Source organism: Monodelphis domestica, chromosome 7 (genome assembly GCF_027887165.1).
Source record: "Monodelphis domestica isolate mMonDom1 chromosome 7, mMonDom1.pri, whole genome shotgun sequence".
Lineage (NCBI taxonomy): Eukaryota > Metazoa > Chordata > Mammalia > Didelphimorphia > Didelphidae > Monodelphis > Monodelphis domestica.
Genome location: NC_077233.1, coordinates 86,468,722 through 86,481,267, shown reverse-complemented (window position 1 = coordinate 86,481,267; position 12,546 = coordinate 86,468,722). Strand labels below are relative to the sequence as shown.

Sequence of the window (12,546 nt, the reverse complement as noted above, 5' to 3'; positions counted from 1 at the left end):
GGGACCGTTGGAAGAGTTCTGCTCTAGGAATCAGGCACTAATAATAGGGAAGGGTGCAACGTTTACATCTCTGAATGCCTTAGATGGATAATATTTAATCAGTCAGCCTCAGTCTCCATTCTAGGTCACCAAATTAAGTTATCCCAGGTCCAGAACTAGGGTCAGCTCCCCTTCAGACTCCGGTAGCAGCTTCTTTCTTTATTCAATAGTATGTCAACCTCTAGACACAGGCCTCATTCTGACATCAGCTTCCTAAAATGTCTTGCAGATATCTGTCAATTCTTTTAATCCCCAAACATATTCTAGATAGCTATTAGATAGTTTGGTGAGAGAATTTAGGGCAAATCTGGGAGGGAGAATAGTTGATTGATTTCAGTCAAGTAAGTAGAAACTTGATTATGCTCCAGATTAGGAGTATAATCCTAAATTAAAGAAAAAATCCAACCCATGTTTAAAGTTATTGTTCTCAGTAGCAGCTTAGTTTCAGGATGACATTATGCCAATTAGTGTATCAGAAAACCAAGAGCAAATTTCAAATTAACTTGTAAGTGGTAAGAGCCAATTCTTATTTTAAAACAAAATTAAATCTAGGTATGCTTATTGAAGGGGTTCTGATCTTCACCATCACCCAATTTCTACAAAGGATACACAAGAAGTTTCTGAGGGAGATAACGAGATTATATATAAGATTGGAAAGAGGTTTGCAAAAATTCGATGACTAAACAAAAAATCAAAATAATGTGTGGACCTGCCTGAAAGAGCAGCCAGGCTATACTACCTGGGGATGAGAATACTTTCATACCTTAGCCATTAATCCTCCAGGTTTAGTTGATCCCATCAGGATCTCCAATGGAAAATTTGTGTGCAGTCCTGTATTTCTCCAGACCCTAGGAAGGTGGCCAGAGAACTCCTGAAGGGATCAAGAATAGGCTCCCCTCCACCCCCTTTCTTTTAAGGTGAGGTGGGGAGTGGGAGTGGAGGGACAAGAAAGAGAATGGATCTCACCATAGTCTTCTGCCCCTGATGGACCTTAAGGAAGCTTTCTGTGGGGAGGTTGTGATCACTTGGAGATCTGAGTACCACATGTGTGCTGGGCCTGGGACTTAGACTAGTGGGAGGGCAGGGAGTCCTGTGCCCAACCCAAGCCTACTCTGACTGTACTGAGCACGTACTCCCCTGTAAGTGGACCAAGGAGACCCAACCACGTTCTTCATCTTCTCCAAGGTAGCTGCCAAAGCCTCTTCCCCTAGGGATGCTTTGTGACCTATGTCATCTTTGAAAGGGACCTTCAAAAGCCATATCAATCCAATCCCCTCGTTTTTCAGGTGAGGAAACTGAGGCGCAAAGAGATTTGCCCAAGACCACCCAGAGAATCCTGGCAGTAGGTTCCCTGCCTCTCGATCCAGTGCAGTCTGTCCCTCTGCCCTCCCAAACTCTGCCTATCCCTACTCTTACCGTGCACCAGCTTCCTCATCTCCCGGTACCTAGACCACAGGTAGGCGCTGGGCTCGGAAGACTGGGCGGCGGGGCTTGGGCCGGCGCTGCGCGGGGCAACCCCGTCAGGGGAGAAGCAGGAGGCGCTGGCGCCGGGACAGTTGGCCCCTGGACAGTGGGCGCTGGGGCTGGTGGAGCCTGCACAGGAGGGGCTGGGGATCGAGGGACCGCAACCCTGGCAAGAGGAAGCAGCCGCCGCTCGCTGCCAGCCGGGGACATCGTCTCCTCGGAGCCGTAACCAGCGGCACCCTGCCGCCCGCAGTCCTGCGCCTGCCATTCCTTCTGCCCACTGACCCGCTTCCCGGCCAAGCGCCTGCTCTGGCTCCGGCCTCAGCCCCACCAGATGTGCTGTGGTCCGCCGCGGCCGCATGTTGTCTTCGCGCCGACAGCCAATGGCTGCAGTGCCGGCCTTCCAGTCAGCCAATGGCCGGAGCTCCAGGCCAGGTGCGGGACTGCTGGGGAGGGGCTGCGATCCTTTCTCAGTCCAAGGCCCCCTCCCATTGGGGACAGGAAAGGGGGAGTGGACTAGACCGGCGGCGGGGACCGGATACCAGCAGCCGGACCCGGAGCGAGTGTTCCCGCACCGCCCTGGCTGGCCAGCGGAATGCTTCACCCGAGGGAGCCACGGCCCTGAGCTCTCCCACCGAGCTGGGGACACAATAGGCGTTCAGGAAACTTGTTGAATGGAACTGAGCAGATCCTCACAGCAGCTGCTTAACTCACCTTCCCTCCCCCCCTGGACGACTTCAAGCTACTTCGCAGCAGCAAGGTCACGGCATCCTACAGGAGGAATTCAATTCGGTTCCGTTCGACAAACATCCACGAAGTGCCTGTGATACGTGTCCGAGAACGCAGAGGAAGCTGAGTCTGTCTCCAGGGCTTTTAGACTTAGTCCACCCTCATCTTCCCTTGCAGAAGGCTCCGTCCGTTCCAGGCTTTCCTTGGTCCGATGCTTTGCAAGCGTCTGTTAGATCGCTCAGAAGTTGGTTTGTTAGTATGGATGAGGTCTAAAAATAATACCATGTATATGGGGCTTACTATGCCTTCTCCTATGCCTTCTCCATCAGAGCTCCTTTCTAGCATGAACCCTGACTTCACTGACCAGTTTTGTTTTTAAACCCTGACCAGGAATTCTATTAGTCTCCATTTATTTATGTTCCTTTTAAGTATTCTCAAGTCACTTTGATGTGCCTTTTCTTTGCTCTGCCTCTGCGGGACTATGTTGGGCACGGTTCATTCAAAACATCCCCATCAAAAGCATTTGTGATGCTGCACCGGATGCCTGGCAATAAAAACATTGGGAATTCGATACACGATTCCTGGCTGCTAGGGGCATATGCCCTTGGGTGTGCACCAAACACTTTGCACTGGGGAACATATGCAAAGGCACACAAGCAAAGGAATGAGAGAGCTGAGTAAACAAGCACAGAAATAAGAGATTTATGTTGCTTACTTTGTGAAGGGTATTGCTATGAGAGCTCTTGAAGCCCTTGAAGGCACACGGATTAGTATTTAGTTTCTTGTTCTCAAACTTCATCTCTGAGATTATTTTGCCAGTTTCACCAGTCCCAGAAATGGCCTTTCTATAGGTCTGTAGCTCTGGGAAAAGGGTGATAGAAAAACCTGGAAAAAGAATGCCTCTCAGGCTCACTTTTCTCCTGCATGCAACTACAGGCTGAAGTGATTTAATCACACTAGGATCAAACAGATTGATTGGGAAACTAAAGGCTCCAAGACAGGAAAAAGTCGAAGATGACACAGAAAATTGATGGCAGATCGGAGACCAGAATCCAGATGTCCTGATCTATTGTCCTAGTGAGCTTTCCACTACTCCAAAGTGGCTCACAACCTGCCCAGACCTCAGAATTCCTACAAGATTGCTCTTCCACTGGCTTTAAAAGATTTCCAAAGGTGCTTTCCCCACAGTGATCCCCTTAGGTATTTGGGGTGCTCACCATTTTCCAATCAAAGAGCAGTGGCAAGAGAGGTTAAACTCTTTTAAGCCAAAATCACACAGCTATAAGTGTTAAACCCTGGAAACGAATCCAGGTCTTCTGTGACATGATTTTCTTTACACCCAACTGCCTCTCACTCTCATTCTTACTCTTCTTCATACCTCCATTTCTGGACTCTATACCTTTGCATTGACTAACCTGCATTCTGGAATATACTCCTTAACTCAAGCTGTATTTTCTTTACACCCAACTGCTTCTCACTCTCATTCTTACTCTTCTTCATACCTCCGTTTCTGGACTCTATACCTTTGCACTGACTAACCTGCATTCTGGAATATACTCCTTAACTCAAGCTTCCAACTCAAGCACTACTTACACGAAGACCTTCTTAACCCTTCCAATTGCTTGCCACCTCCCTCCCCCCCATCTTCTGTCTTGTATACTTGCTCAGAGTAGCCTCAAAGACTAAAACTATTATTTTGATTTTTTGTTTGTATTTTTTTTATTTTTGTCGTTGTATCCCGGATACTAGCACAGTGCCCGATGTATATTAGGCATTTAACAAATGTTCCATGGTTGGTCGAAGGTGGGCTCCGGAGGAATGGTGAGAAGATGTGTAGTAGAACATGGGGCTCAAATCCTGGCTCTCTCGTTTACCGCAAGCATGGACTTGGTTAATTAATTCACTTATCTTCTCTGGATCTCGCTTTACTCTTCTTAAAATGGGGGATGGGGCGAGGCTATATGATTTTTTCCAAGAGTCCTAAGCTCTGCTCACAACTGAAGCCAAAGATTTCTCAGGTAGCCCCACTCTCAGGTAGCAGTGCCTCCCCTGTGAGATGACCTCCCATTTGTCTTGTGTAAATCTTGTATGGACATAGCTGTTTGTATGTGTTCTTCCCTACTAGACGGTGAGTGTTTGGAGGGCAGGAATTGTCTCCTGCCATTCTCTGTATACTCAGCAATTAGCACAGTGCTAGGCACTTCAGCGTTTAATAAACGTTGGAAGACTGATTGACTTCCTACCTTTCCAAATCTCGCCCCTCCTCTCTCTTGCTTTAGACACGCCCATTTCCCTATACCCGGCCGGGTCCCTTCCAGTGCCTTAACTCGACCCTTTCTCTAGCCCTTCCCTTAACTTTAGACCAGTTCTTTGTACACCGAGGTCTGCCGTACCCCCGGCCCTACCCCTACTTCATCTCCTCCCCCTGCTCCTCAGCCACTTTCTCCAGCCTCTCCCCGTATAAACTCTGCTCCTTCTCCCACTTTGGCCTCACTTTACCCCGCCCCTGCTCTAATCCTTTCCCTCAATTCCCTCCCCTCAGCTTCCAACTTCCGTTCCGTCTCCTGGGACCAGTCTGCTGGCCACGCCCACTTTCCCCGGCATGCTCCGCGTGGACTAGGTCATTCCTGTAGACCTCAGGCCGCCGCTGCTAACGCGGGCTGTTCGCCATTCTTGCCCAGGTGAGGGCTTGGGAGCGAGGGCCTGGGGAACCTCGCGCGCCGATTCTTGATTGGCTGGTGCCGCGAAGCGCTCGGGGAAGGTAGACGGGCTCTTCCTCTACCACTTCCGGGCTCAGGGCCTCGGTGTTGTCTTTCGATCTCCTCCGGCACCTTGGTGCTTCACGCTGCGGGGAGCAGCTTCTCTCTAAGGTCGGAGCTGGAAGAGCCTTTAACCAAGTGGCTGTCTAACTCCTTTAGCCTACAGAGTGGCACACTGAGGCCGAGAGACGTTAAAAATGACCGGCCCGCGGTCACCCAGGTAGGAGGTGACAGAGCCGGGTTTTGAAGAGCTCCTTTTTGTGACTTCCCCTCCGCTGTATTGGAAACCCGGCGTCCTTGACGGGGTCATCCCCCGAATTCGGCCTCAGCATGCTGCTTCAGACCTGGTCCCAGCCAAGCCAGGCACCCGCTCATTCATTTCCCGTTCCTCTGGCTCATCCTTTCCTTTCCCACCTTGTGCTGGCATTCACATGCACAGGGTTGCCCCTTTGAATCTTTCTTTTCTTTAGGACTTAAGTCAGATGGCACCTCTTTCACGAAGCCGCTAAAAGTGTATCTGTGACGTCTTTGAAATTAACCATGCCCCCAGTCCTATGCAAACCTATCTTGGGATTTTCCTTCTAATCAAACTTTCCTGGAGTATATTTTGGTTAGGCTTCTGCTTTGGCTCCATTTAGTAATTTTTAAATTAAAAATTTAGTAAATTTAAAAATAAATTTTAGGACCTAGTACTGCTGTGTCCTGGATGATGAACCCCCTGAAATGAGGATATGATAATTAGTCCCACCCTAGTGGAAATATGCAGTACTAATGCAAATAATGAGAGCACTAAAGGGGGATTAAATTATTCCCGTTAAGTGGGATCAGTTTGCATATTGTATACAAGCACACTTTGGAGATGACTGCACGATTCATTTCTGACAACTGCAGTAAAGCAAGTCATGTGAATTTTTTGGTTTCCCAGTGCATATGAAAGTTATGCTTATATACTATAGTCTAGTAAGTATACAATGGTATTAAGTAAAAAGAAATACCTCAATTAAAAAACACTTTATTGCTAAAAAATACTACCATCTGAGCTTTCAGCCAATCCTAAATTTTTTGCAGATGGAGAATCTTGCCTTTTAGGCTGCTGACTGACAGGGTGGTAGTTGCTGAAAGTTGGGGCTATGTCAATTTCTTAAAATAAGACAACAACACATTTGCTACATCCATTGACTTCCTTCATGAAAGATTTCTCATGCAGTTTTTAATGTTTATTTAATTAACTTAGAATCTTTTCCCATGGTTACATGATTCATGTTCTTTCCCTCCCCTCCTTCCACCCCCCTCTGGTAGCCAACAAGCATTTCCACTGGGTTTTACATGTGTCATTGATTAAGACCTATTTTCATATTATTGATATTTGCACTAGGCCCATCGACCCATGTGATCAAGCAGTTGTTTTTCTTCTGTGTTTCTACTCCCACAGTTCTTTCTCTGGATGTGGATCTTGTGCAGTTTTGCCGTTTGATAACATTTTATCCTTTGGAGAACTTCTTTCAAAATTTGAGTCAGTCCTCTCAAACTCTGCTGCTGCTTATCAACTAAGTTTATCCAATATTCTTCAATTTTGTGTCTCAGGGAATAGGGACGTCCAAGGAGAGGGTTAGAGAGGGAGGAAAAGTGGTCAGTGGTAAAATCAGGTCACATATTTGTTAAGTTAACTGTCTTCTTATGGGCAGGGTTAGTGGTGACCCAGAACAATTACAATAGTGACATCAAAGATCACTGATCACATACCACCATAACATATAATATGTGACACATATGCTGTTGGAAAAATGGTATGGAAAGACTTGCTTCATGTAGGTGTGTGGAGCCACAGACCTTCAGTTTGTAATAAATGTAATAAATCCAAGCACAATAAAACAAGGTATATCTGTACACAGATGTGTGTACAGTAAGCTGAGCCTTGTGTTAATTGAGACTGTATTAAGCTCACATGGGAGTTTGCAAAGTGCTTTTCTCATTTGACCCTCACTATAGTTAGATGCTGTTAACTTTGTTATACTGATGAGATAGCTGAAACAGATTAAGCAACTTGCCCAGAGGTATTTGAAGCACAGTTTGAATTTGGCTTTTCTTGATTGCAAGCTCAATACCAAGCTGCTTCCCCAAATAGGGAAAGAGTAGTCTGGATTGCAGTTGGGAAATCATACTTCATTTTCACAGTAACCCCAAGCTTCTTCCCCAAATAAAAATCCATCTTATTTTAAAAAAATGAACTTGAAAACCATCAATAAAAATGAACAACACCATAAGAAAAACAGAAAAAGAGAATTGTATATGAAATTGTGAATATTATAAAAAGTTTCTTTAAAAAATGCATAACATTTAACAACATAATACCAACATTGCCTTGCTTATCTATGCCCTTTTCTCAACTTCCTTTCGTTTTCTTTTATGTATTTTAACAATGTTTCATTGATGTTCTTTTTTCTTTTTCATCTCTGTCACTCTTTCTTGCCTTCCCTTCCACTCCCAATTCCCATTGACTCCCTTCCTTGTTCCAAATAAGTATAGTTAAGCAAAATAAATTTGCACATTGGTTGTGTTTGAAAATGTATGTCATTTTGTACCTGCTGCTCATCTCTGCTAAGAGGAAGGAAGCATTCTTTATTATTTTGGAGTTGTAGATTGCCCACAGGATCAGAATTCTTATATCTTTCAAATTGTTTTCCTTTTTTAATCACTTTGCCACAATTCATATAAGTATTCCCAGATTCTCTCAATCTATTACTTTCATCATTTCTTAGGGCACAATAATATACTATTAGATTCAGATACCATTGCTGGGGCAGCTAGGTGGCATAGTGGGATAGAGTTCTGGGCCTGCTGTCAGGAAGACTCATCTTTTTGTTTTTGTAAACCTGTATACCTCCATCTTAGAATCATTACTATGTAATGTATTTTCAAGGCAAAAGAGTGGTTAGTGCTAGGAAATGAGGGTTAAGTGACTTGCCCAAGGTCACACAACTAAGAAGTGCCTGAGGTCAGATGTGTCTCCAGGCCTGTCTCTATCCACTTGAGCCAATTTGGCTCCCTGTTCCTATACTTTTTAATATTTTTAATATAAATGGGATTTTTACTGTTTTTTTGTTTTTCACATAGTTGATTATACTTAAAGGCTTCCTAATGGTGAACTAACTCTGCATTCATAGCTTGTCCATTCTGGTCATAAAATCTGATTTTTTTAACCATTGTAACCTTGTTGCTGATGTTTTACTCTTTTTTTTTCCCTCAATAGCTATACACTAGAGAGATTGGTCTGTATTTTTCTTTCTCTGCTTTTTTTGCTCCCAGATTAGGCATCAGAATTATATTTGTGTCATAGATGGAGCTTGTAGGATGCTTTCTTTCTATATTTTTGAAAACGGTTCATGTAAGCTTGGGATTGATTGTTCTTTTAATGTTTGATATAATTCATGTGTAAATTCAACTAGTTCTAGTTTGTTTTTTCATTTTGGAAGTTTTTTAATGACTTGTGTAATTTATTTTTCTGAGTTTGGGTTATTTTATCTCTGTATCCTATATTTTATATTTTCGTAGATATCCATTTTATTTTTAATAGTGTTGCTGGCATATCATCGAACTTCTAATTCCTCTAAATTTATTAGGAATCTTCCCTTTTTTAAATTTTATTTAAGTTTATTTTTTTTTATTTGGTCAATTTCAAACATTATTCCTTGGTTACAAAAATCATTTTCTATTCCTCCCTCCCCTCCCCCCACCCCTCCCATAGGAATCTTCCTTTTTCACTTTTGATTTGGCAATTTAATTTTCTTCTTTTTACTTTTACCATATTAACTAACAGTTTGTCTATTTTATAATTTTTTTCTTTAAAAAAAAAGCTTCTAGTTTTATTTTTAATTTCAATGATTTTTGTTTTCAGTTTGGTTATTTGTGATTAAAATCTATCTTTTAACCCTATTATTCTTTTTGTAATGACATGTTGCTGCAAGTCATTGAATGTTCAATTCTGAAAAATCAATATTATAGGTGACTCAAAGGGCAATGGAGATTTATATATATAGATATAGATATAGATATACTTAGATTCTTTGATGGATCTATAATCTTATATCTATGGAAAAACCCTTTAATGATGCCCATCACAACCTAAACATGTTCTCATACTCTGTCTTCCTCTGGCTTTCCTAAATCTCAACATACTGAGAGCTGTTCCTGAGATCTTTTCACATTTCATGGGTAATACTGGGGCAAACAGGCCATCCCCATTAATTATCCTTTGCTCCTGCCACATGAATGGCCCACTCTCCTGATAACATTTACATTGTATTTTTCAATTTAATGGTTTTTGCTTTTATTTTGATTATTTCTTCTACAATAACATGCATCTTTTAAATATTAACATTCTTAATGACACATTGCTATAAATCACAAAATACCCCCAAATTGTTAGTGAAGAAACGGAGGCCCAAAGAAGTTGAGGTTTTGCCATGGTCACATAGCTACTTAGTTACAGAGTTAATTACAGTCTAATTTTGTCTTTTGACTTCACATCCTTATATCCTTTGTAAAATATAGTGCCCAGAACTGAACAGAATACTTCGAATGTGACTGAACTGGTTCAGAATACCGCAGGACTCTCTTTTTTTTGTAGTACTCTGCTACTTCTTCAATGAAAATTGATGTCTTGGTGCTAGTGAAAAAACAACCACCCCACAGTAGGCTCTGGTTTCAGGAAATGGCTTCTGGTGTTGTAGAAAGAGCAATACACAGATGGCCTTGGGGTCAGGAGATGTGGGTCCTGTCTTTGGCTCTTTTGACATTGAGGAGCTGTGGGATTATTCCCTCATGCAGCCTCTGGGAACCTCCTGGGACTTGGAAAGTGTTTTATAAACATGAAAGCTCTAGGGAGGGAGTTAGTATTTAAAAGCCATATGGCAGAATCAATGAGCTTCCTTGTAAATTAAAAGTAAAAGGGACAGCTGGGTGGCTCAGTGGATTGAGAGCCAGAAATGAGAGGTCCTGGGTTCAGACACTTCCCAGCTGGGTGACCCTGGGCAAGTCACTTGGTCCCCCCATTGCCCAGCCCTTACCACTCTTCTGCCTTGGAACTAACACACAGTATTGGCTCTAAGACAGAAGGTGAGGGTCTAAAATTTTTTTTAAGCTGAAATAAATAGAAGCAGAGGCTATTGGAAGAGCTGCACAACATCTTGCTTTCCATCTGTAGTTTCAGTTTATTTCCCACGAAGTCTGGCTGACACCTTGGAGATGTTCACAAGGAAACAAGTGAAGCGACTTCTGCTGAGGGTACCTGGAAAACAGCGCTTTGGTGTCTATAGGTTTCTTCCTTTCTTCTTTGTTCTGGGAGGAGCAATGGAGTGGTTTATGATCAAAGTCCGAGTTGGCCAGGAGACCTTCTGTAAGTGAGCCTAAAGATGGGTACTGGGGACATGTCTTTGGCTTTAGCATTCAAAGTCAGATCCATCACATTTATAAAGTGCTTACTGAATTATCGGGCTCTGGGGTGGCTCATAATTTGTCACTTGACAGGCCATGATAACAAACCTAGTTGTATGCATGGTAGTCAGTCAAACCAAAGAGAAACAAAGTGTTCCTGGAATAGTTGAGACTCTGAGACAGCACAGATGTCTTGTGGGGTCTGGCCTTCCTTTTAAAATTCAGAGCACCAGGCCTGTACAGCAGTCCCTGGAATAGAACATTGTGTTTGAAAATCAAACCTAATAGGATTTTAGTCATTCTGAAGTTCAAAGCCTTAGCTCTAAGCTGGTTTAAAACTTGCTTGTCTTCCATTCAATTGATTTTTTTTTTTTTGCTCCTTGTCTATAAAAGTGTTTGCATGAATCTAGAAAAAGAATTCTCGAATAGTACATGATATTTGTGGCCGTGGGGCCCTGTTGTAAGTAGATTAATGCTAACGTCATTTCATATTATTACGGTTTTGCAGTTCAACTACACAGTTCCCATGATCTTATTAGGCCGGTGCCTCCCTGCCCACCTAATAAGCCAAACTCCTTGCTTCCTCTGGGCAGTCAGTATTTATTAAGTGCCTTTTGGGTTCCCAACGCTGTTCTAAGTGCGACAAACATGAGACAAGAATAAAGCAGACCTTGCTCTCAAAGAGCTTACATTCTACTGGGAGAATGGAATGCATAAAACCATTAAGTATATACATGATTTGAGGAGTCATCATTAACAAGCAGTCAGGAAAGGAGGCCTGAGGCTGAACCTTGGAAGAAGCTAAGAGGTGGACCTAGAGAGGGGACACATTCCAGGGATGGGGGAAGCCAAGGCAAAGGCATGGAGGTGGGAGTTAGACTTCCGAGTTTGGGCAACCCCAAACAGGCCACTTTGGCTAGAAGGAATGGAGGGTCGTAAAGTATGTTAAACATAGAAAAATAGGCTACTTTAAACACTGGGCTGAGAAGTCTGAATCGTATTCGGGAGACCACAGAAAGCTCTTGATGTTTCTTGGGCAGGGGAATGACGTGATCAGATGGTTATTTTGGCAGCAGTATGGAGGATGGACTGAAGAGGGGAAACATTGGAGTCCATTTAGACCAGGAAGGCTAGAGATACTGGGGAGGTATCAACAAACTTGGCCGATGATTGGATGTAGGGATGAGGGAGAGGGAAGGATCGGTGCTTATCAAAGAGAAATTTGGATGATGGGTGGTTTTTTTGAGAGTTGGAGGTGATTAATGAGTTCCCTTTTTGATGCTTTGAGGTTTAGATGCTTATTGGAGATAGAGACCCAGGTTAGATATATGCTTAGAGATAACAACAGTTCAACCCATGAGGATTGGGATCGCCAAGAGACAAGGTTCTGAGAAAGAAAAAGCCCCGGACAACATTAGTTGGGGAACGCTCACAGGACTGCTCCATGATTCTGCAGAAGACGCTATTTCCCTCTCTCAGAAGCTCTTTTACTTCCAAATGCTTATGCAAATCTTTTCCATTAAAAAAATCCTTATGTTCTGTTTGGGAATTGGTGCTCAGTATCTGTTCTGAGGCATGAGAGTGGTAAGGGCTAGGCCGTTGGGGTTAGGTGACGTACCCAGGGTCATGCAGCTAGAACATGTTTGAGGTCAGATTAGAATTCAGGACTTCCTGTCTCCACCCAACAGCCCCCAAATCTTACCCATTCTTTAGGGTCCAGTTGAAGCATAATCTTCCAGGCCCAATTCATTTCCCGTTCCTTTCCATTGTAATGGAACCTGTGTTTGGTGTCATATTATGGAGCACTTTATAGATGCTGTTGTTCTCCTTCTCTTTGAACACTCACGGTGTAATGCAAACCCCCATTAAGAGTAAGTTTTCTACTAGTGGGCCCTGTGAACGTGAACTTTGAACTCTTGTGAGCTTTACGCATTTTTTACCTTCTCAGTTTTCTTTCAGAAGAATAACCAGACTTTTATTTTTCTCAGATGACGTATATCGAAGAAAAGAGTCAGAGAGACAGTACCAGAGAAAGCTGGAGGAGGAATCGTAAGAAACCCAAGTGACGGAGCCTTCATTCTCAACAAATTAAGTAGCCCGAACTTACTTTAATGACTGTGAA

General features: G+C 43.3%; 2 protein-coding genes across 2 annotated transcripts in view; one reads left to right on the top strand and one right to left on the bottom strand.

The window, feature by feature from the left end:
- Positions 1–2,601, bottom strand: part of NT5DC2 (5'-nucleotidase domain containing 2) — a 23,782-nt gene extending 21,181 nt beyond the window's left edge. The window contains exon 1 of the mRNA XM_007500498.3: positions 1,456–2,601. Within this exon, the coding sequence (XP_007500560.1) occupies positions 1,456–1,864 (409 nt within the window). The 5' untranslated portion in view covers positions 1,865–2,601. The remainder of the gene's footprint in view (positions 1–1,455) is intronic.
- Positions 1,863–12,546, top strand: LOC100619574 (uncharacterized). Its single transcript, XM_056806273.1, has 3 exons — positions 1,863–1,938; positions 4,919–5,211; positions 12,413–12,546. Exons 1-3 carry the CDS (start codon positions 1,863–1,865, stop codon positions 12,488–12,490), a joined length of 447 nt encoding a protein of 148 aa, XP_056662251.1. The 3' UTR covers positions 12,491–12,546.